This window comes from Sminthopsis crassicaudata, chromosome 2 (genome assembly GCF_048593235.1).
Source record: "Sminthopsis crassicaudata isolate SCR6 chromosome 2, ASM4859323v1, whole genome shotgun sequence".
Lineage (NCBI taxonomy): Eukaryota > Metazoa > Chordata > Mammalia > Dasyuromorphia > Dasyuridae > Sminthopsis > Sminthopsis crassicaudata.
The window spans coordinates 314039104-314064421 of record NC_133618.1 but is presented as its reverse complement, the minus strand read 5'-3'; the positions used below and the strand labels follow the sequence as shown (position 1 = coordinate 314064421).

The 25318-nt window shown below is 37.5% G+C and overlaps 2 protein-coding genes across 3 annotated transcripts in view; one reads left to right on the top strand and one right to left on the bottom strand.

Moving 5' to 3' along the window:
* Positions 1 to 1710, top strand: part of YLPM1 (YLP motif containing 1) — a 76872-nt gene extending 75162 nt beyond the window's left edge. Inside the window, exons 18-19 of one of the 2 annotated variants that reach the window (XR_012486469.1) lie at positions 14 to 267; positions 866 to 1710. Coding sequence is in view for 1 of the 2 variants with exons in the window: in XM_074289997.1 (XP_074146098.1) it covers positions 14 to 67 (54 nt within the window). In the remaining variant the exon portion in view is untranslated. Of the gene's footprint in view, positions 1 to 13 lie in introns of both variants that reach the window. The other variant, XM_074289997.1, reaches the window with a different exon arrangement.
* A 7572-nt stretch (positions 1711 to 9282) lies between these two features.
* PROX2 (prospero homeobox 2) lies at positions 9283 to 20269 on the bottom strand. The gene is made up of 2 exons (XM_074284791.1): positions 20059 to 20269; positions 9283 to 10867 (listed from the first exon to the last, which is right to left on the bottom strand). Exon 2 carries the CDS (start codon positions 10615 to 10617, stop codon positions 9283 to 9285), a length of 1335 nt encoding a protein of 444 aa, XP_074140892.1. The 5' UTR covers positions 10618 to 10867; positions 20059 to 20269.
* Positions 20270 to 25318: the final 5049 nt, after the last annotated feature.

Genomic DNA, 25318 nt, shown 5'->3' with positions numbered 1-25318 from the left:
TTCTTTATTGCAGAGGTGGTCTCCTGAATGCCGTAGTGCACAGCATGCAGTGCCGCCAAGCTCCTGAGATCTTTGGTGAAACCTTGTTTGCTGTGGGGAATTGTCATCACCAAAAGCTACCTCCCTGGGCATCAACTACAGTGGATAACTAGAGACTTTTGATAGTCCCTGGCTGATTGGCCATTTTCCAGCTGATAGTAGTGAGTGAACTGCAGTGCATTTAAGGTCTGTGACACTTCCTGCAGCAAGGTGACCTTGAAGCACTATGTAAGTGTGTCCTGGATCCCTCAGCTAACGAACTAGGGACTTAAACTACATCTGGGTCCTTAGCCATTGCTGGATACTACTGACTTATTATTATGTGTTCTGTGTATCCCATAGAGCTGGGATACTTATTGAATATATCCATTGTGGACAACATAGAAATTCAGCATCCAGCCAAGGAAAGCCAGGATATAATCCTGTGGAATCCTTACTAAATTCCAAATACCACATGTAAGGTAATCCTACATAACATGTGTGAAGCTAGCCAGTTGCATTTAACTGATGTAATTTCATAATACTATATCTTTTGAGACTCAGGGAAGAGAATACTGGCAAAGAAATGGTAATAGTCCTTTTTATTTTTTGTTCTCCCCTATGAGTAAAGCTATATTCTTTGTACTTTCATACAAATGCATGTTAAGCCCAGACCAGTAATTTTCTGGCACATTATTCTTCATTTCTTGCCTTGAAAAAGGACAACTCCCTTCCTCTGGTAGACTCTTAATTCTGAAGTAACTCCTGTGGACAGCTGGAAGATTTGAATATCTCAGGAATGTCACTGTCCAGTTTCGAAATGATTTTATAAATGGGTTTCTTCCAGGAGGGGTCTGAGTCTTTCCCTGCTGTGACAGCATTGAAGAACTCCTGAAGTGTCAGGCTGGCAATTTCCAGGAACTGGTCTGGGACCTGCTGAGGCAAAGAAATGAACAAATGACAAGTCCACTACACATATTAAATACTATACATTCCATGGTGAGTGTTGGGATAGGCATAACTGGCCTACTAAAGAAAGCACCAAGAAACTGAGATCCTCCCTGACTTTTATGGGGATAAGCTTCAGGGTCCCCTTCAACAGACACCAAAGAATATATTCAGACTAAATGGTGGCAACAAAAAAATCTTCCCTTGAACACACAAGGAACATTCTATATTACCTTTTTTGTAAATCACCTACAGCATAATACCTTGCTGTCATAAAGAATCTATGGTTCATACACAATGGCTTTTTTTCCCCATTGTTTTCTTATAAACCTGACATAATGAATATCTCTAAGTAATGATACTTTTGCTCATACCTAAGCACTCCCAAATCCTCCACTTCCCACCCCCTACTCCTTCTTTGTAAGGCCAACTCAAGTATCTCAGAATTCTTTGGTCCCTATTGTCAAGTGGAAGGCAAGCCCAGAAATCTGATTCAAGCCAGACTATAGAAAGTGGACCCAAATTCTTAGGATGTCACCCTTAATGCGTAGGCCCCATCTGTTAATTCCGGCCTCGGTGACCCTGTTCTTCATTGGCCTCGCATGTCAAATGGTTGTACTGAAGTTTAGAGATGTGGCATTAACTTTTCACATTAATTGTTAGTGTTTTGTTTTTAAGTAAACCTGAATAAATCAAGTAAGCATATGAAACAGCTTTGCTGTTCCATGTGCCAGCCAAATGAAACTTTTTTAAGAATCAAGTTAATTTAATCAAGGAGCAGCCAGAATTTACAGAATCTATGAAGGATTGAGGATAGAAAGCTCCCCAGATAGTTCTATATGATCTTGAGGGATTTACATTACTTTTCTGGAACTGCTTCCTTGTCTGTAAAATGAAAGGGTTAGATGAGATGATCCCTAAAGTCCCTTCCAGCCCTCAATGATAATACTCAAGACAAAAAAAAGTCTAGTTCAATTCTCTGTTTTCCAAAAATCTTTTTGTAATTGAGTACCTTGCCAACTGAAGTCAATATCTCCCTTTCCAGAGGTAATCATTTACCTATTTATAATTGTGACCAATACTGATTGATGGATAGATGAGTGGATGAACAAATCACTTGATTGTGTGATTTTTAAAAGGGGAGAATTCATTATGGAATCTATTCTGGCTCAGAGAAAACAACATATTGTATTATAATGAATTGTCAGTTAAGAGATTTGTCTGTTGTTTTGTAACAGAAACATCAACCAAATAGACTATTTGTGTACTTGTTTTGACAGCTTTGTCACTGAAGTATACTACAGAAAATATCTTCTTCAGATCCTAAAAGATTGGAAATTTGAATGTTGGCTAAATATTAACATTAAGGTAGATTTTTCTCTCTTCCCAGACCCATATTTTCTAAATACAGTGGGACAATGAAATGGAGATTTGTTACACTCAATTCTATTCCTACTCTGTGGTGGTGGTAATTTCTGGGTTAACTATGTCTAGGTCATTCTTAGTAATCTTCCATTGATCTCTTAAGGAAAGCAGTACCATATTCTCAATATCATAATTCAAATGTTGATTATAGTACCTTGTGGGAAACAAGGTAATCTTACCTCAAAGTCATTTCCTTTATTATAATGCATGTTGAGAGTCCGAAAGAGTTCTGAGTTCCTGGGAACTTTCAGCACATTCGGATTTGTGATTCCCTCAGAGATAGCTTGTCGGGCAAATTTTTCCATCTGGATATAGTAAAACTCACGAAAATTACTGAACCACTTAATGAGCTGGGAGGTAATGCAGCGATTAAACTGAAAAAAAAAAAATCAACAGATCAAAAAATTAAAATGTTCCCTCCTATTCTCATGAGACCCTAAAATATAGAATTATCAACAGCCAGTTCAGAATGGTGGGGCTTTTTGGCTTCTCTTAAAAGCTTTGCATTTTTAAAATTTTATTTGTGTCATGGTTATTTTCCATAGTCTTCATTTAGAAATAGAACAAAATCAAAGTTGTATTGTCCATTAAGAAAGAATTACTTCTCTGACTTTCTGAGTTCCACTTGATTGTTGGTTTTTAGTTCCCAAAGTGAACACTTCATTGTATGCAGTTGGGAAAGAGAAGCAGCAAAATATACATCAGCAGAACCAAGTTCTTCTGCACACAGCTAGACCGTATGACTGCTGTCAAACACCACCATCCCATCCAAAAGAGAATAAGACATGGGGGTAATATGTGTGTGTAGGGATAAGATTCAAGGAAAGACCTTGTCAGCAACATGCAGCTGCAAAATGAATGCATTTGAGGATGACTAAGTCAAATTTTGCTTCAGACAAAGAGTTCACATATCACCTATTAAAATACTTTTCATCATAGACAGGGCCAAGAACATAGATCATTCAACAAATTCTTCTTTGATGATTGATAAACAGAAATCCTATTTCCAACAGACCAAATCTGGGTTTCACTTTACTCTGTCAGAGCTGGCATGCATGGATACATAGGTTAGGTCAGCCAATGCTCATTTTGAAACACTGGAAGTAGGAAATAGATATAAATTGCTAATGGTACCAAATACATTACTTCCAATCATTCTTTTTTCAATGTTGTGTCTCATTGATTAGAACCTTTTCAGTAGCAATACTAGACCTAATGGCTTAATTTACTGGGGCATTTGAGGGCTTTGGTCCATAAGAAGAATACTTGGACTGGATTTCCTTCCCATGCCCGATTAAAAGAAGAAAAGAAGTAGTTTGAGGATTTGTTGGTATCCCTTGTCAATCTGGTGCTTCCAAAACAATAGGGATGTTTTGTATGCTAGATTGTTGTAAAAGCAATCTGCAAACAGTTGGGGAGAGAAAAACCTACATTTATAAAGCCTTCCTTTAGGGATGTTCTAGTAAGAGATTTACAACCAGCTCTCTGGGAGGGAGGAGAGAAAAAACTGTGCAAGACATACCTTAAGTTTAGTTGCAGCATTATTTCCACCTTTTTAAGTCTAGAAATCATCAAAGCAATAAATCAAGCCCTAATTTATAGCATTTGCCAGTATTGAAGATGCACGTGCTCACACTGAAAATTTAATAATTGGCTCTTAAGTGAACTAGCTCTAGCTATCTCCAGTCAGCACACCTCTGCCTGCCTGCTGCATCCCCCTCTGACTGGTGGTGAATCAAGATCAGGATAGCCAGCCCTATGACAGTTACCTAAGGGAAACTGTGATTATCGCTAGGATTGATAACTCAACCCTTATCATCTGGATAGAAAATGAAAAGAGTCTTCTTCTGCTGCATCTCTCTATGTTAAAGTTTTATCTGTGAACCTACTAAATAAAATTCCTGCATGTAGCCCTGACTGGATCAGAGCTCTCTAATGATCTTGTAACTTTGCTGTTAAAGTAAATTACTACAACTAGAGTGGTGTGTAGTGGGAAGAGCACTGCCCCAAGGCCAGAGACCAAGTCTTGACCCTTGCACTGGCTATTTATGTGTTTTCCAACATGTCACCTGACCTCTACAGTAAGTTTCCCTTAATGTGAAATGAGGAGGTTGGACCAGATCACTAAGATTCCTCCCATCTCTTAATAATCTATGATTTTAAGACCTTCAAATAAATTTTTTAAAAGCTCGCTAAAACTTGTACTTATTCTTGTCTACTCTTGTAGCTTATCTCTTCCTACTCAGCCTTCTTAAGGTCTTAAGGTTTGTATTTAATTGTGTTTTCTATAACTAACCACTTGGGGGAACTAAAGTACATGATCCAAAGTAATAGGACTGCTTAGTTCTCTTCTCCCTAGCTAAGTAAAAACCTGTAAAGTGTTTTCAAAATTATTGATTGTTGGCATTAGCCCTGCAAATGAATTGAATTGTTTTTACCTGAACATCAGGGAAATAGGCTCTCAGGAGGCTGGAGCTTGGATAACGGGTGAAAAAAAACATCAGCTTGGCCTTCTTCAGGTGTCCAGGGGTTAGCCCCTCCTGGATTTGTCCCATGGTCAAGGAGAGATAATTTATATCAATCCCTCTGAACTACAAATTATCTTGCTCTTTGTGGCTTTTATTTTTCCTGCAAATGGGTGGTCTTCTTCCTTTGTTGCATAATTCAGATGAGCTTGAGTAAATATTGTTCTTTCCTGATGTTTGATGCCATATATACAGTTGTTTTATTTTTGTTTTTTATAATTCACCAATTTTACATTTTGAAGCTTGGAATCAAAGTATAAGCTTGGAATTCATGTATAAATGAAGATTCCAGCCTTCTCCCATATGGATTAAGCCATTTAAAAACCCAAGCAAGAATTCCTTTGCCTCTTTGGACTCTACTTTCCTCATTTATAAAATAAGGGAACTGGATTATATGGATCTCTAAGGCCCCCTAACATTTAATGAATCTACCAGTTTTGCATGAGCATATGTAAAATGTAGTTTAGAAAATTTGCATCATTGGAAAGTAGGATCCAGGCCCTAGCAGACTACCTGCTATTATTCAAGTATATTGAAATTAGATATGCATCATTGATTAAATTATCAATTCTGGCCCTTGTGTCTATATGATATTTAATATGGAGACTTAATAACTCCAATATGGACTTAGAATCTGAGTACCTGTATTCAAATTTCTGCCCTGGCATTTATTGCATGATCTCTTTGTTTCAAATTTCCTCATTTGTGAAATGAGAAAGTTAAACTAGTTAACTTTTAAGATTTCTTCCAGTTCCAAACGTGTGATTCTGCATTGATATCGTATGTTCATTCTAGAAGCATAAAGGTCCCAGGACTGAGGGGAGGTGTAGAATTAAATGTTTGTTTTGTCCTTAAGGGAAAAGAGTTATTACATAGGAATAATCAATTCTGAGGGTTTGAAAACAACAAAAGTGAATAATAAAGGGATGATTTAGGGCTAAATTAACTATCATAAGAAGCTTTGGATCAGTAATTATTATGATAAAACTTAGCAAAAGAAAACCAACTAATAACATTAATCCTTAAATAATCCTAAAAATAATAAAATAGCCCTAATAATAATAAAGATTTGCCTTAGCATTCAATTTCCTTTACACTATCCTACTGGCCTAGGCTCCATTCCTCTTCCTTAGGACCTAGCTCCTGGTAATCCTCTAAAAGACCCCAATACTCTCAGAAGTATTTTTGTGTTATTTGAATACTGTTAAAAACTTTTCAAGACCCAAGGAAATGCGTTTCCAAAGAGTGGATATATGCTTTGGGGGATGGGGGGAGGAGAGGAAAAATATTTTGGAGTATTTTATTATCCCTTAGAATATTACCGTATAGACAATTAGTTTGAATGGTGTATTGACACAAGACCAACCCTGGGAATTCCTTTTAGTTGTATGACTAAATGACCAAAACTGGATCCAAGAAGATCCAAGAACAGTGAGTCCAGTCAGTCCAGCTAAGCGAACCCAGTAGATACTGAAGAAAAAGGTAGGAGACATGGCACTAGATCTCCTTTAATGAAGTACAAACTCAAAAGAAGTGATCAGTGGAATGTAGCAGCCAAAAAAGCCAATGTAATCTTAAGGCAGCATTAATAGAAGCTTCCATTCTAAGGGTGATAATGATCCTGCTGTGCTTTGCCCTGGTCAAGCCATGAATGGGATGTTATACTAAGTTCTGGGTATCTTGTTTAAGAGAGAGATTGACAAGCTAGAACTCATCCAAAAGGGGAAGATGAAAATGGTGAGGGAATGGAAAGTCATAGTCTAAAAAGGATAGGAGGAACTGGGAATGTTTGAAGAAGATGTGTATTAGAACAATTGTCACTAGTAAGAGAGGCTATACTAGTTTTTCTTGATCTCAGGAGATCAACATAGGATACAGGTGGAATTTAATATAAGGAAGTAAATTTTTTTTAAACCATTAGAGCTGTTCAACAGTTTCTCAGGAGGGGAGCAGATTATTCACCACCAGTGTTTAGACCAAGACTTTCAGAAATACTGCTGACATGCCTAGTATTCGTGCTCAGATAAAGATTGGATTAGTTGGTCACTGAAGTCCCTTCCCATCCTTATATATGGCAGTATGAAACACAATTTTCTAGGTCTGTTTTTTTTTCAGTGCAATATTAGAGTAGATGCCTTATGGGTCTTTCTCAGATATGCTGACAGTAGCTCTTCTCTTCCATGAATGGACTTGTGCAGGTGTTCAAGACAGAAAGCTGTTAGACATGGGTTACCCTGTAGGCTACCTTATCATCTAATATAATCTGACATTGATGAGGGGAGCCCCAAAACTCTTTCTCTTTCTCTCTGACTTCTGGGTGAACCATGAGGTGAAGCACTTAGGAAGCTCCTGGAAAGAGAGATTCTCCTTTAACCTTGCCTCTGCAAAAAACCTGCCCCAGGGAAACAGGACAAACAGCTTTATTCTGTTTGTTATCGGAGAGATAGGCACCATCCCCATTGATAACACTCTCTACTGATTAACCTTCCCATGGAATTAAAGATCAGTCTAGAGGCACTCTTTCAATTTCAAGATTCTCTAATTCCAGCTCAAAGTACAAATTCCAGCCCCCATCAAGAGCTGCTAGCTGAGGCTTCCATTATAAAATGAGCCAACTTGGGGCTCAGTCCTTGCAGAGTCCCTAACATGCCAAGGGAACTTCTCTCTCCCTGGCATAGCAGCAACCTCTGCCCACTGAAATGATATTCTCTTTCAGCATTACCCCCTATCTTTCTCACCTATTTCCTTAACAAGACTTTGTTTCTCTCTATCAAGATTTTTCGGCTAGAAACTTTACTTCTCTGACAGGACCTTGCCACCAAAGAATTCAGTCTTTCTATTCATGCATAGCAAAGACTGACTTTCCAATGCCAATAATAAACTTCTTTTACCAGTCTAGCTTTATGGGTTCGTAAAGGGGACCTCTGCGCCACCAGAAGGGGGATTCCCACAACTCCCTGCCATGCACTGAATGCTAAGGGGATCTAGGGGAGTCAAACTTCATTTGGTTCCCTGAACCCCGAACCTATCACTAACCTCATTAACTCCCTGACCACCAGGAACCCTAACCTTATTATTTTGGTTCCCTGACCAGGAACCCCAAAATCTAGACCTCATCAACATCATCATGGGGAGAGAATACCTCACAATTGGAAGTTCTTACTATTTACTATTATCTGAAATAGTATATTACCATAGTAATTACCAATAGTAAATACCATACAATCTTTCAGTCTGAGAGATTCTTAACTAGATAATTGTTATTACTTGCCTACATGATACTTACAGATGGCAGGGTTAGATATAATTTTTTTTTTTTTTTTTTTACTGGAAGAAACCTTAGTTCTACAACTATTGTTTAACATAAAGGGGTAAGGCACATGTGGACTGCCAAAGCTAGAAAGAGGTAGAAATTTGAAATACATAATGGTTTAGAAGTTAGTTATTCCTTTAGTCTAGGACCAACATCCGTGTGAGCCATACCAAGTCACACCTGCTCTTAAATTCTACAAATACTTTGCAAGATAGCAGTATCCTTAAGCATCTATAAGGTAGCAGCTACTTAAAGCCTATGTGACCTTAATAAATTTACACCTGGAAAAATCTATGGGAGCAGCGAAGTAAATAGGGAATTAAGAAATCTAGCTTCTACACCTATCTTTGCCTCAGTCTAAATGAAGTAATTCCCCTTTTCTTTCTATAAAATTTAAATAATACCTTATTATATGCCAGGCTATTACAAAGAAAAAATATAATCATATTCAATCCTGTAAAATTTGTTTGAGTACTTACTTCCCCCACGACTGCCCTTTATCACTTCTGACAGTACATTCTTTCTCTTGTTCTACCAGGAACTGTCAGATTTTTTTCTCATGAACTATCAGATACTAATACTGTCTCCATCATATCCTGCATGATGGTTTTGTCTAGCACTTTTACTTTGTGTATGTTATTTACAAAGACTACCAGGATTGAAATCTTGGTTAAAAATATTAAGGGTTTAGTTTTAAATGACCTAAAGATATCTCTCCTGGTGTTAATACATTTGGAATGAGAAAATTCTTCAAGACCCAAAGAATTTAATTTCTAATGGCAAACTACCAGTTACCATGACAAGAACTGGAGGGAATAATTTTGGTAAGATTTCCTAGAGTCCATGAAAAAACACTATAGGCAATTGTCATCTCTTTGCAAGGCTGGTCTTTTGAATATAATAAAAAGCTTTGGATTCTTATAAAGACTGGTATGGAAGAAAAGGCATGAGAAAAACCATGAAAGAGAAACCTTAGCTTTTCTCTACATGTCATGCAGGCCTCCCTCGATCATTTATAATTTTTCAATTTCTTGGGACAGTGACAAGACAGTCTCAGTAACCAGTAAAGGATATATGGACAGAAGAGAAAGGGATCACATCTATGTTGGTCTTCAGGTTTCCATGTTCCATCTTCACTGTTGGAAGAAGAGTCAGATTTTCTACTTGGCTAGAGGTAAAAGGCAGTGGGTATTGTTGCTGACTCATGCTTGGTAACTGATGCTTAATAGCACTCCAAGATAGATCTAGAGACTGTGGGGAGGAAGTATCTTGAGAGGAAGAAATTTGGGGAGAGCTAGAAGTCCAATGGGCATTTTGTCCATACCCTAATAGTTGGCTAAGCATCTGTTTCTCTTGAATGTGAGAAGTCATAGCTAAGTTTGCTGAAGGATTCTGGTAGAGATTCTGATTCATTCTTGAATTGACTGGATGCCCTAAAGAATTTGAATACTTCTTCATGGACAATGACAAAGCGCTCATTTGGGCTTCAGCTTGTAATTGTGCCATGTTCTGGGAACCTTCCATAGAAAACTGATCTTTCTTTGTGTTCCCTGTAATGATAGAATAACCACTTTTTCTGTCCTGTCCTGGCACTTGGATGCTATTTATCAGTTGAATCTGGTGATCTGATGGTTTTGTAAATACTTTTCTTAAGACTGAATCTACAACCTGTGACACAGCTCCAGTTAATTCTTTCTTTAATATCTCTGATAGAGTTTTCTCTTCGTAAGTTATCAACCGGGGAGCCCTAGACTGGCTTTCCTCTTCAGAAATTTTGGGTTTCTCTCCTTTTGTGAAGTTCCTTTTGAGATCTTTATAATGATCAATAGCCCAAAGGTCATTTGAGTCATTCTTGTATTTTAAAGAATCTTTTTTCCTTTCAGTAGCTTTTTGGCTTTGAACCAAGACACTGTGCTCAGAAAGCTGGAAGAGTCTCTCTTGAAGATGTCTTAGCTGCTGCTGCAGCATTTGAAGCTGTTCCTTAAAATGATGACCTTCTCTCTTCCAGTTTTCTCTGCTGGCCCTTGAGTACTCTCCCCCCTGAGGATTCTGCTGCTGAGGAAGTTTTTGTTTTCTTTTATTCTCCCTGCTTTTTTCTGTGAGATTCCCATTATCCTTTTCTCTGGAATTGATTGAGGTTACCAGTGGGTTTGGTGAAAGAGCCATACCTTGTATAATAGTTTCTACTCTGGCCCTTTTAGCTTGTATGTGTTCATCACAAAACCAGTCAGAATCAACAAAGTTAGAAATGGTGATTTGGTCCCAGGGAATGGGTGAATCTTGCCCACATCCTCTAGAAGATGGGCTGCTTCCTTCTTCTTTCATTGATTCTCCCATGTGAGAATATGTCTGAGATTTAGAAGAAAGAAAAAGAAAATTTGGATCCATGCTGACAGTTTTCTCACAAGATTATCAAGTTGTTATAATTTCACTGAAATTTAGAACCAGAAAGTATTCATAAATAGTTTTGTTTCTGTTTTTCAAAACTGCAGTCTCTTCCTAAATACTCAGAGCTAAAGCTCATGGGGCTATCCTCAGTAATGCACTGGTTCATTCAATGATGGAGTTTTCTCTGAAGTTAGAAGACTGAGAGGGAACAAGTAGAGGAGGAAAACTTTGACTCTTCAGTTCCAGGGATCTAAGAAAGACCATAACAGGACCAGATTTTTAAATTCTGCTTTGCAAACTCCTGAAATAGAAGAAAAAGAAACTTTAGAAACTCCTAAAACTTACCTTTCAGAGAGGACCCTATTTGCCTATCATGGATCCTCTCATGCCCCTCAGCTGCATTTTGGGTATGTTCTTGGGTTTTTTTGGTTTTTTTAAATGTATGATCATTGTACCATCTGACTAATTCTAAATGTAGTTATCTATCTTGGCCTTTTTAAAAAAATTGTTTCATATGGTTTCAAGAGAAGGTTAAAAAGAATCTCCCTCTCTTTGAAAACCCCAGTCACCATTATAACCATTTGCTTATACACTACCTAAATGGACTTTCTCCTTCCCCCTCCACACTTCTTGGGGTTAATTTAATTAATTAGAGCTGCCTCTATTCCGGGCAAATCTGAGGTTCAGAAGAGTAGTTGGTGTTCTAGGCAAATCCTATATTGCTCTAGCTAAAGAAATATTTAAAAATCATAGTTTCAGGGCTGAAAGAAATCTCAACGGCCCTTTGGTTCAGTCTCCTACCTGAAGTTTGAATCCCCTCTGAAACATGCTTATCATATAATTACCTATTTTTCATTAAAGAGTTCTGCCTATAGAAAACTCATTGCTGCTCAGAGCAGCACATTCCATTTTTTTTTTTTTATGTGATAATCAAGAAATGTATCCTTATATTGAGCCACAATCTGCCTCTCTCTTCTACCCATTATTCCTATTTCTGCTCCCTGGGAAAAATAAGTCTCATCTCTCGTCATAATATCTTCAGATGTGGAAGACAATCTGTTATCTCTCTTTATCTGTCCCACTAGAAACCTAAATTCTGCTCCTAAAACTACTCAGGGTGACAGGTAATATCTGATAAGTGCCTTTATTTTGTTTCAAATCAGGTCTGTATATCACTTCCTAGTTCTTTTTTTTATTTTTTAAAATTTACCATTTTTTCCAATTACATGAAAAAACAATTTTAATATTTAAAAAAATTTTTTAGTTTTTAAATTCTCTTCCTTTCCTCCTCCTCCATTGAAAAGGCAAGCAATTTGATATAGGTTTTATGTGTAGTCAAGCAAAATATATTTCCATATTAGTCCCATGATGAAAGGAAATATAAACCAAACAAGAAAAATAAAGGTTTTAAAAGTACGCTTCAATCTGCTTTCAGACAGTTCTTTCTCTAAAGGTGAATAGTTTTCATTATCATTAAGTCATTCACAGTTGATCATCTTACAATCTTGCTGTTATTATGTCTGATGTTCTTCTGGTTTTGCTCATTTCATTTTATATCAGCTTATTCCCTATTATCCAGTTACTCCTTCAAATCCTTATTTATTTAGCTACCTTTTATGCTTTTCCCCCCTCCCCCCCATTAATGTAAGCTTCTTGAGGCAGGACTGTCTTGCTTTCCTGTATTTATATCCCCAACACAGCATGATGTCTGGCACATAGTAAACACTTAATAAATGCTTTATCATCCATTCATTCTTCAAACCCCGTTCCTGTAGTTGAAACCTTATGTAAGAGGAGTATTCTATACTACTTGCTCAACAATTACAAGCTATGACTTCTGAATTGAATCAGGTTAAAAAACTAAATGTGAACTAGGTCTATCACCTCTGTTAAATCAAGGTGCAAACAAGACCTAGAAATGTCTATTAAATAATTCAAAGTATAAGCTGTTTGCCTAGCATGGCTTTGAGCTATTGGATGAAAGTTTTCATGGAAGAAATTTTCTTGGTTGATTGAGGAGAGTCAGTCATGCCTTATGGGGATGAAATAAAAATAGCATGTCTTGTTCTGATGCTAACATTTCTCTTTTTTATAAGCACAAGTCTCTTAACAATATTTATACTATCAGTGCTTTAAAGGATCTGTGATTCTATAACTGTTGAGGGTTTGAAAACTTACCTCTGATCATACAATTAGTAAATGTCAGAGGGAAGAGGTCTTTCTCTAGATCCTATACTCAACTATACCACACCTTTTCTCTTAATAATATATTAATAATCCCTCTTAATATTTCTATAATTTTATCAAGATTTGCTATAAAGTTTATTAGCCTATAGCATTGACCTTTCTCTTTAAAAAAAAAAAAAAAGAGATATGTGTTTTACTGTCTGAAATAGAATTTTATTACTCCTAGTTGCTTAGTATTCTAGAAAACTGAAAAAATAGATGGCAAAGTATTTTAGACCAACACTATTTTTTTTTTAAACCCACCAAACACCACCAGTTAAAATAAGAAAACTAGGGATTGGCACTTGATCACTTACTACCTCAGTGTATGTTAAGGTCTAAGAACACTGGAGAGATAGGAATGGCATGTTATGAAGGGCTTCAAATGCTAGATTTTTATATTGATCCTTGAAGTGAAAGGGAATAATACCTGGTGTTATTTGGGAAGTTGTAGAGAGAGTGGCACAGTCTGACCTGCACTTAAGAAAATTGTCAGCTAAAGGAGAGATATAGATTGGCATGGGGAGAAATGTGAGACAGGATACCACCAACAAGCTACTGCAATAGTCCAAGTGCAAGTCCCATAGCAGAAGTGTACTGAAGAGACTAGACCCAGAATGGTACTAGGGTCAAAGGAGGGAAGAGGACTGATACAAGAGACATCATAGAAACCAATGCCAAAATACACATAATAAGGAAGTACTCAAGAAATCCATTTATCCAAGTCAATAGCAAAAAACAAAACCCAGAAAAATATCTATCCACAGATATGTATACATACTACATACACGAGCATACACAAACACACACACACACACACACACACACATCCAGGGTGCTCTCTAGTCCTGATTTATATCTTGCCCCTCGACCCAGACGGCTCTGGAGGGTTTCCCCTCCAGAAGGAGGGTTACCTTATACAGCCCTTCCTCACTTAAATCCAATTGCATGTCATAGCATCACCTCCTTGATGTCATGGTCCTTTTCAAGAACAAAGGACAACAGCAATCTATATATTTATATCGATATATACATTCATATATGAGAATACTTACTAAACAATACAGTGTAAAGAAACTCCCCCACAAGCTACAAGGTAAGGAAACTCTGTGTGTGTGTGTGTGTGTGTGTGTGGAGAGAGAGAGAGAGAGAGAGAGAGAGAGAGAGAGAGAGAGAGAGAGAGAGAGAGAGAGAGAGAGAGAGTGTGTGTGTGTGTGTGTGTGTGTGTGTGTGTGGAGAGAGAGAGAGAGAGAGAGAGAGAGAGAGAGAGAGAGAGAGTGTGTGTGTGTGTGAGTGTGTGTCAGTCTTAGATCTTACCCAAGTTTTTAGTGTAGAACGCTGGAGAATAGGGATATAATGGAGATTGCCATCTGTCTTTCCAGCTTCTTTTGTCATTCAGCAAGCCAAAATGGGGTTGGCATCATCCATCTTTTTTGAAGCTGAAAGTCAAAAGCACCAAAACCCAAAGGGACTAGAGAGATTCCAAGCAGGTCCAAAAAATCGAGAAAAGCACTCCTCTCTCCCCTGCTCTTGCCATTCCTCATGTAAACTCAAGTCATTGGTGGAGAGTATCCCATTCCAATAGGCTTTGGAGCTCAAGTTATAATAAAATCGATAAGTTGTCAACAGATTGGATTTAGAGGAGATTGAGGAATTGAGGATAACACCTAGTTGTGAATTTGGGTGACTTGAGAGAATGGTGGCACCCTCAACAGTAAGAGAAAAATTTAAAAAGGATTATGTAATATCAGCTATTTTGTTTTTATCAGAAACACCACCTCTTATCTAATGTGTTCCTTTTGAGTAAGGCACATCATCTTTCCATTGCAATGTTCGTCATTCTACCAAGTCATTGATATCTGTAAAGTCAAATTTACCTCCTTACATTAACACCATTCAATAAGCATTTTAGTACCTACTACTTCATTACTCAAAACCCTTCACATTTATATATTGATATCTGAGGCCAGGAGTATTATATCATTTTAGCACTCACAGTGCAGATGGCCTATCTAATCATGGTGATGGGACAATTTTTTACTCAAAAGATCATTCTCTTTGGCTCATACTACAACCTGGAGCACTCCAGGAAAATAAATGTTCATGACATAATTCATATGTAGGTTTGTCTCAATATGCCAGTAGGTCCACATTGGCACATGATATACAATAGGGATTATGTATACAGTTGCTATTATTTTATTCCCTATAGAAGATGCATAAAAAGAAAAGAATTCACAGAAGTTAACAATAAAGACAGAAGCACAGATCACTCAAATGGCTCATTAAATTCCTCTCAGAAAGTAAAGACATTTTGAGGGCTCTAAACAAATAATCCCCATTCAGCAGATATTTATTAGCCTAAAAACTCATGGTAATCTCAAGAAAATGGCAAAGTTCAGCTTTCCTCCCCTCAGTCCTCAAGATGATTTCAGTCCTCTAGATGTGGAAGCTATATTGGCAATCTTCCTTCTTTTTCAAGGAGCACACTATTGAGAAAATCTCCTCTAGGTCCCAGTGTCCTCAAGGACTCTTGGATTTAGAATTAAATATGGTAAAGTTCATTCTGTGGAACTCTAGAAAAGGAAAGAAGGAGAAGAAGGCAGACAAGAAATGGAATTCTTAAGCTTATTACATGTTTCTCCTAGAAATCAACATTATTTCCAATTTGGGGTACAAAAAAAGAAATTCCCCTTCTCCCCTTACTACAGCAAATAGGGAGAGAATGTGCTAGAAAAAGGGTCAAGCTATTTCACAGCTTATGTTATAAGCTACAGAGTGAGAGCAGCTCACCTTGTAAGAGTTCATTGTCCCTCTTGCCTCTCCCCTTTACATCATCAAAATATGTCATCTTATATTCAGTAAATTCTAGTGGCTTCCCATTACCTCCAAGAACAAATATAAAGCTGATATTTAAAGCCTTTCATTAACTTGGCCCCTTCCTACCTTTCCAAGCCTTACACCTTACCCCATATAGTTCTGTCCAGTGATATTATCAAATATCTTGGAGGCTGCTTCAATCACTGACATCCAAGCAGAAGAGTTTTCTATGTCCTTTAAATCTTTGGGGGAAATGAATGAGGGGAAAATACCATCATCCTTCCCTTTCCCCCTTCCCACTCCTCCCCACAAAGAGCAATGGCTTGATTCCATCTCATTAATTGGTTGGAAGCATGGTTTACATCCCATTCTCACCATGGAAGCCAATTACTGGTCTGGTCTTCACCATAAACTTTCCCCATTCCACCCCCTCTAAAGCTGTGCAAATTCTCAACTTTCCCCGCTTCTGAGTTGGGTATCAGCCCTTTAGAATAATTACAATTTAACACTCACCACAGCACTTACACAGGAGGCATTAAAAGAATAACACCTCATCTTCAGCATACTTACTAGGAAAAAACAATTTATTGATTGTATGTTCAACTAAAACATCTGTAAACCAGTGTTCTAAGCAAAATATTAGAGTGCATATCTGTTCCCTTGAGAGGCGCTTTTTAGACAAAGATCAGTGTCCTGTAATCTTATCTAGTTGATTGTGGCAATTCATCAAATTGATCAGGACACTACATTGATCAACCTCTCTTATATATGACAATTTCTTGTCTTTGCACCTTTAATCTTACTACTCCATATGCTTAGAATATTTTTTCATATTTCTACCTAACCCAGTGCTTTGTCACATAAACTCCAAATGAGGTCATAAAGAGTCAGAAATGAATGAATAACAAAATTGTCTTTCTTTGGAGAAAGCAGTTTTAGTTGAGAGATAAGATCAGAAGCCAGACTGAGAAATTCTTATTTCTCTAGAGGAAGTAGAAACAATGAACATAAAAAGATCCATTGAAAACAAGGACCATGATTTATTTATCTTTACATCCCTAGCACCACGCATTAGATATAATAGGCATTTCATATTTGTTAAACTGAAAGGAAATCCTTGAAAAGATAGGCATTCATCAGACACCAAAAATGGTATGGTACCCACCATATCTGTTTGGATCTTTTTATTCCTAAGAGATGGGGGGGGGGATGTATCATGGAAACCAGTCATCTGTGTGACTATTAGACAGAAAATATAATTTTCTGACAAAAAATGTCTGAACATCAATATGCAAGGAAAATTATAGCTCTTCTTCAGTACATATAGAGCTTAGAATATATGACTCTTGCCATTATCAGTAAAACCTTCATCTTTGAACATTTGAAACCAAAGATACAAAAACCATTTCCTTTCACCAATGTTTGTTGAACTGGATTGATTCCCTGCACAACATGAAGGTGGCATCCTCAAAAACCACATTTCAACCACTAGTAAAGAATGGTTGGGACTCATGAACAAGCTGCAAGTCAACATTGGGCTTCCCTTGACAGCAGATGCAAAACACAAATGAAATGGAATGACAGACACACGGAATGAGCAAGACACTTAAATGGGCAATCTCCTTTTGTCTGACTGAGGATAAAGATATTAAACCACACAAACTGGGACCTATAGAAGTTTAGGCTGTGGTAGATAATGCTACAGTAGCATTATCAAGAAAGAATTCCCAACAAGCCACTTCCCTTTAAGTATGAAACTCAGTAGTTTACTGCTGCAAGAACACTATGGAACAGCTGCTAAAGTGATTCCAAAAGAGAAAGCCAGGATCTGGAGAATTGTGATACCTTTAGTGACTGGAAGATACTTGTGTTTCTTAATGTATGGGTTTTAAAAAACAGAAAGGATTCTTCTGGATTAAATTAGAAACAAACAAACAAAAAATGACAAGATAGTTTGAAGTCTTTGGATAAAAGATACCATCTATTGTTATTTTTATTATAATCATTCAGCAGCTGATTCTTAAGTACTTACTATGCATAGGACTTGTGCTGAGTCTGTCTGATCACTGATATTATTGCTATTATTTAAAGAGCAGCCTTAATCATAGAAGATTCAATAAATTTGGTTTAGTGTAATTCCTTCTGTACTTTCATCAGCAAAGCCTTAGTTCTTGTGGGCATATTTAATTCAGTGAGTTCTAGTTAGTCCGGTTCCCCAAAGAGACTTTGGGCCCAGCAAGTAAATGGGGAGTGAATAAAATGCAGGAATTAGAGTTAAAAATTTTCAGTTGCTTTTCAGTCATACTGACTATTCATAACCCCATTTAGGGTTTTCTTGGCTGGAATGTTAGCCATTTTCTCCTCCAACTCATTTTCCAGATGAGAAAATTGAAGCAAACAGGCTTAAGTGACTTGCCTTGGGCCATACAGCCAATAAGTGTCTGAGGTCAGATTTTAACTAGGAAATAGTTTTTTGATTCTCAAGTCTAGCACTCTATCTACTATGTCAAGTTACCCTTGGAGTCAAGAAGACCTGAATTCAAATTCAGCTTCTGATATTTACTAGCTATGTGGTCCTGAGAAAATCCTTTAACTTCTATCTATTTCTGTTTCCTCACCTATAAAGTGGGGATAATGATAGCACCTACCTCCCTGGATTGTTGTGAACAAATATTAATGCATCATTATTATTGTTAAATCCTGCTATGAACTTAACCTGAGTGCGGTGATATGTGAGGTAACTGCCTTATCCCAAAGTTTTCTCCTTTTCCCATGGATGCCATAACGAATGAACAACCATTAGAAATTTCACTATTAGACATTTAATGGTTTAAGCCAGGGGTTCTCAAACTACTGCCCGAGGGCCAGATGCTGCCTGCTGAGGACGTTTATGCGGCCCACCGGTTATGGCAAATGGGATGAGGGACAGACACAGAGTGTGAGTTTTTATTTTTACTATAGTCCAGCCCTCCAACAGACTGAAGGACAATGAACTGGCCCCCTATTTAAAAAGTTTGAGGACCACTGGTTTAAGCATTCAGATGTCTTAAAATGCAAATATTGGGAAAAGTAAGTTTCAGAGTTAATATCACTGAATTATTACCATCATAGTAGGGAATTTAAAAAGATGCCAGGGGATGGTGAATGAACACAGGAGTGAGAGTTATGAGACTTAGGTCTTGATTGCCAATCATTAGCTACATGATTTTTGAAATTTTCTGGATCTCATTTATAAAATTAATAGCTTATACTAGATTATTTTTAAGACCCTATTTACCCTTTGGTTTTCTGTCTGGGATTGTTTATTTGGCCAATTACACAATTTTCCCTATGGCCATACTAGGCTTCCATTTCTGCTTTTATTACTAATAGGATAACTAAAGGCATGATCCTTTTTTTTTTTTTCTGTGTGTATACATACTCATATATATACCTATGCATATATATGGAGAGATATATATTTAGATATACACATATATATTTGTATCAGCATATTTCTTGCTAACACTAAATTTTTATTTCATTTTGAATGATGAAGTAGCTAAGATGCTCTGCTCTGGTCCCAATTGTTTGGAGCACAGGGATACTCCCCACTTTGCTCTTTAATACTGTCCAGGGTCAACATTCCATAAATACACAGACAAAAGATAATGTCTCCTGGAGGAGAGAAATCAGATTCCAGACCTTCCTTCCAAATAGCTTGCTCCTTCTATTGATTTAGTCAGTTGAATGTATGCTCACCAGATGGCGTGAGCCATTTCACTTTCATATTTAAAACCAATGATAGAAAAGAAACCCTATTGTATCATTGTTGTTTATAGATAACTAAGTTAGTTTATGGTAGAATTAGAAGTTCCTAAAGCAGTCAAGATTCCCAGTCTTTTCCATTCTTGTCCCTATTCAGAAGTTATGCAGTGTGTAGTCTGCCTTTTATATAATTTTGTTCATTTCATTGGTACATCAACAATCAGGAACTATTTAGCTTCCTCAAACATGTCAGAGATGAGTTGCTTTGAAGTCTTTTTATAGGATCGTAGAATTTATATTTAGTCAGAAAAGAACTTAGAGGTCATGTCTAACATCCTCATTTTATAGAGGCAGAAATTGAGACAGAAAAGTCAAGAAACATGTTCAGGTTAACACAGTTAGTAAATGTTTAAGATAGAATTTGAAATCCTGACTCCAAGTCCAGTGTTCTATCCACTATACCACACTATTTTTTAACCCTTCTATGGAATCAAAAGTTCTAACTTTAGTCTCCTCAACTATAAAATGGGAATATTACTATTTGCCCATACTCATAATCATATCAGCCCAAACTCCTCATTTTAAGTACCTCACAGTGTTATTGTGAGGATACAAAAGTGATAAGAGTAAGAGATTATTATTACTTACCCAAGAAGAATTACATCCAATCTGGTTCCTGGTAACTTTGTGTCAGGGGGACATTTTCCCTCAAGTGTAGATGGGTAGAAAGATGTCTTGAGGCTACAATGTCCATGATCATTTGTGGAAAAATAAACTTGGATCAATCACTGTCTTCTCTCTTCTGCTCTTCTCAGTAAAGTTTTTTCCGATGTAGCTAAGATGAATTGGGATGCTTCTGTTAGTGGCTCCCAGGGTGTGGCAAGTGGACAAAAGGGCAGGGCCCACTTATACAGTGCTGGATCTCTCCCTCTGGCACCGAAAAGCTTTTACAGAAGGCCAGGCAGCCAACCAGCTGTGGGGGGCTTATGAATATGCAAATTAAGTAAGCCAAGTGCAAGTTGAGCTTTTCTCCAGCATGTGGCTATGCTGCTCAGGTGCCTACAAAGCTAGCTTAACTCAGTTCAGTAAAACAGCCTGAAAAAAGTGTCTTTTTCTTCTTTCCCAAAACCTACAGGGGCCTCTTTAGAACAGAAAGGGACTTCTGTGGTTATCTAGTCCAATCCACTCATTTTATGGATAAAAAACTAAGGACCGAGAAAGTTAAATGGTTTGTCCTTGGTCACCCAGGTATGAAATAATGGGGACTGGGATTTGGAAAGAGGTTCTCTGATTCCAAATTGCACTAGACTATACCATCTGAGAGAAATGTAGACAAGCCCTTCCTATTGATTCAATGAATAGAATGCACTTCTTTGAAGATGTGGGTGGGCTATTTCATTTGTGTCTTTTCATTCTCAGAACCTAGCATGGGGCCCAGCACATAGTAGCAGCTTAATAAATGCTTGCTGATTGATTGATTGATGCCATCAAATGGAGCTCTGGGCCCTGACTTCAGAAGACCTAGGCAAATCCCCTCCAAAATGAATGTCCCTCTTCTCTTCCCTTCAGGGTCCCCGGTGGAGGCTTTAGAAACCTAGCCCTCAGAAAAATACTCCATTTCAACTTTATGGAAAGGACCAGTTGTTATGATTTCTAGAATCAAGCTTTCTGAATGGAAGAGGATAGAGACACCAGCTGAGCACAGGAATGAACAAAAAAGAACCACCAGGAATTTTTTTTGGGGGGGAACAGGTTTATGGAGAAGCCTTTTGTAATATCCCAAAAGTTTCCTCAGCCTTACTATCTTCTCCCTCTGTGATTTAAAAATTAGAATGAATAATGAGCATTGCAAAATGTATCTACCATTGAATCTTCCAGGGAAACATTATCAGTCTATTGACTAGAGTCTCCTTGATTGCCTCAGTTCTTGATACAAGCAAAGAAAATGATTTGCCAGGCCTTGATATCTTCACACACACACACACACACACACACACACACACACACACACACACACGGGCCCAGTTGGACCATGTAAAAGAAGAAAGGAAAATTAACTTTAGGCAGCTGTGGTACAACACTCATCACAAATTTCTTTCTCACAGCAGATTGTGTCTTTGTGAGGACAGAAACTTCATAATTGAATGGGAGCCATGGAGTATAGAGCCCATTTGTATTTCTAAAAAGTTCATGTAGATGTGTGTTTGTATAGATACTAATGTATACATAGGCCAAATTTGCCACATCACAAGCTCACTTGTTTTATGCTTATGATCAAAATTCTTGGGGGTGAAAAGTGCAAAAACCTCTTGAGGAGTTAAGTAGGTGTCAAACCAATATTTCATTTTTGTTCATTGCTTTCAGTTGTATATGACTTCCTGATCCCATTTTTTTTTGGGGGGGGGGGGCAAAGGTACTGGCATGGTTTATCTTTTCCTTTTCCAGTTCATTTTACAAATGAGGATACTGAGGCAAATAGAATTAAATGACTTGCCCAGGGTCATACAGTAGCTAAGCATCTGAGGCTAGATTTGAACTCAGAAAGATGAAAATTCTGTGCATATGGCGCCCCTTAGCAGCCCAAACTCATGTTAACAGCAATAAATATTGGGGGGAGGACAGTTCCTTGGAAAGAGAATAGGAAAAGAGAAGGGAACCCTAACTTCTAATCTCAGCTCCAGTGACTGTGTGATCTTGTAAAAATCACTTAATCTTGACACTACTTGACACTACTAGTCACAAGGTAGAAAGATTACTAACTGATCTCTTGCATCTCTTCTATTCCTAACAGTCTATGAGTGTAATTTAGATTATTTTGACTCTTGATTAGTGATTTTTGGGCTTCAAATAGGTCTGGTGCTGTGGCAAGAATGCAAATATGGTTGGTATTTATGAATTGTTCTCTTACTAGCTCTGGAGCCATTCTACTCATTCCCACAAAATCATTAGTAGCCTTGTGATTTCAGGAAATTGCAGTCAAGGTAAAGATCTGGAAGACTAGACATTCAATGAATCAACTGATCTTGCATCTATTAAACACCCATTCTGTGCCAGACACTGTGTGATGAATCACACCAACTAGGTCACCAAATGTTGGAACTTCAATCAAAAAGGCAATGTTTTTAGCCAACAAACCATTCCTTCATTAATTCAACAAATATTTGGTCATCCAGTAACATTTATTAAATACCTTGAGGGGACCCAAAGGAACACATTTTTTCCCTCTTGTTTTTGTGATGCAATCAGGACTATGTAACATGTCCAGAATTAGAATGTGCCAAAGGTCTGAGGTCACATTTGAACTTAGGTTCTCCTAACTTAAGGGTCAGTACTGTATCTACTGTATCACCTTGCTGTCCCAAAGTGGTGCACTGGATGCTCTGTGAAGAAGAAAAGGCAAGTATGAAATGGAAAATGTAGTGCCTATGTGCCTATGTTAACAGAAATGGTTTAATGAAGGATTATAAATATCTTTTCTGTGAATAGCCTTCATCTTCCCCTTAATTCCTTAGGCACAATTTAAGTCATATAAATCCCATTTGGGATGACTTCTGTTGACTAATTATAGCAGAACCTATCTTCTGGCTCTTTGCAGCTTACTCCTGATCACCCAATAAATAGATAGTGTCCCTCCCTCCCTCCCTCCCTCCCTCCCTCCCTCCCTCCCTCCCTCCCTTCCTTCCTTCCTTCCTTCCTTCCTTCCTTCCTTCCTTCCTTCCTTCCTTCCTTCCTTCCTTCCTTCCTTCCTTCCTTCCTTCCTTCCTTCCTTCCTTCCTTCCTTCCTTCCTTCCACAAAAGAAAATTTAAAAAACTTGTTTTACTTTTCAGACTTTCTTTTGGTGGCAACTACTATTTCTCTAGTCACCCAATTTTAAAACTTTCCCTCAGTCCAACATTATTGATTCTATCTTTGCCATATTTCTTAGGTTTGTCTCTTTCTTCCCATTCCCAGTGCTATCATTCTGGATCAGATCCTCTATTACCTTCTATCTCTGTTGCAGTCACCTCATTAACCATCTTTGTATCCAAAGTGTCAAGCATAGGGTCTCACACATAGTCAATCCTTAATAAATGTTGAATGAATATCTGATCTTTCTGCTTCCAGTTTCTTTCTACTCCAATTCATTCTGTGTACTTCCACTAGGTTAATCTTTTTAAAGTATCACTTTGATCTTGCTCAAAAAATCTTGAATAGTTTTCCATAGTCTTCAGAATAAAGGCTTGACTTCTTTTAATGGCATTCAAGAACCCCCATTATTGTTGTTCAGTTGTTCAGTCATGTCCAACTCTTTGTGACTCCCTGCTCCATCCTGTTTGGGAAGTTTTCTTCACAACATGCTAAGAGTGGTTTGCCATTTCCTTTTTTAGCTCATATTATAGATGAGGGCACTGAGGCAAACAGGGTTAAATGACATGCCCTAGGTCATACTGCTAATAAGTGTCTGATGTTATCTTTGAACTCAGATCTTCTTGATTCTAGGCTCAGAGTTCTATTCACTCTTCTAGTCAAACTCGTCTGATTATTTCTCTTCTACACATTGAAGACTGCCAACTCTGTGCCTTTTCTTACAGTTTCTGTCATTCAGAATACCTTATCTCTTCCTGTCTTCTTAACTCCATCTTTCAATGCTCAACTCAAACTTCACTGCCTTTGTGAAGTTCCATTATTTACCTCAACCTTGATCATAATTATTAATATCCTTTTCTTGCTTGAACAATTCTTGTTTGTATCATCACTCTGTGTACCATCTATTGTAATTCTCAACTTACAACATTCTTCTTATTTCCCCAGCTGGATTCTAAGGGCCATAAGGTAAAAATGTCATATATTATATTTTCCATCTACACAATACCATGAACATAAAATTAGTTCAATAAACATTTATTGATATGTTGACAATGATATGGTTTTCTGTATAAGATGGATGCACTTTTGACTTTTGAGTAAGGCTAGGTTGAAAACAAGAATTGATTATGAATTATATACTTCTAAGCTCACTCATCCTACTTGAAATCTTTTCATCCATTCTTCTCCATCCTTATCTTCATCACTAGTAAACATTTCTAGAGTGCAATGCTGTATTAGATACTTGGTTTATTAAAAAGCATAAGTGGTTCATTGGTATTCTCAAAGAGACATGAAATCTAGCTCACTCAATCTGATATTCATTTACCAAATATTCAAGTACCCACCATGTCCAAGGCATATGCTAGGTATTGCTTTGGGGAACATTAAGTTTAAAGTAGCATATATGATATTTTGCTCTATTACTTCCACATTCTCTGTATTCCAGACAAACTGAACTATCAACTGTTAACCAGCACTCATGCTGAAGCATCCTGCCTCAGTGCAATGCATTTTCTTTATATTTCCAGTGTTTAGCATGGAGCCTGACATATAAATGACTTTTAGTTGATATTTGTTATTTCTTCTAAATTGGTGCCTGACATGGACTAGAGAACTTCAGAAAAGCCCTGGAGTAGCTGGTTGGTAGTTGTTAGGAAAAATGGATTTGAATTGAGCCTTGAAAAGTCAGGAATTACTTAAACATAGAGTGAAAAGAGGGGTATTCCAGGAATGGGAAATGATATGAGCAAAGGCACAAATGGAAGTTTGGGGGATGGGGGACAGAGGGTAGTTCAGTTTTATTTCAGTGCAAAGTACATTGAAAAAAATATAAAACAAGGTTAGAAAGGTAGAATGCTGATCGTAAAGGGGCTGCAATACCAGGAAAATGGAGTTTGAACTTTGCTCAGTAAGCAGTATTTTGCCACTGACGATTTATATGCAAAGATATGACATGACCAGGCTTCTTAATAAGGAAGGTTATTCTGTTGGGATTACAAAGGACGGACTACTTGGAAGAGCAAAAAAAGAAGTAGAAAATTTGTTAAATGATTTAACTGG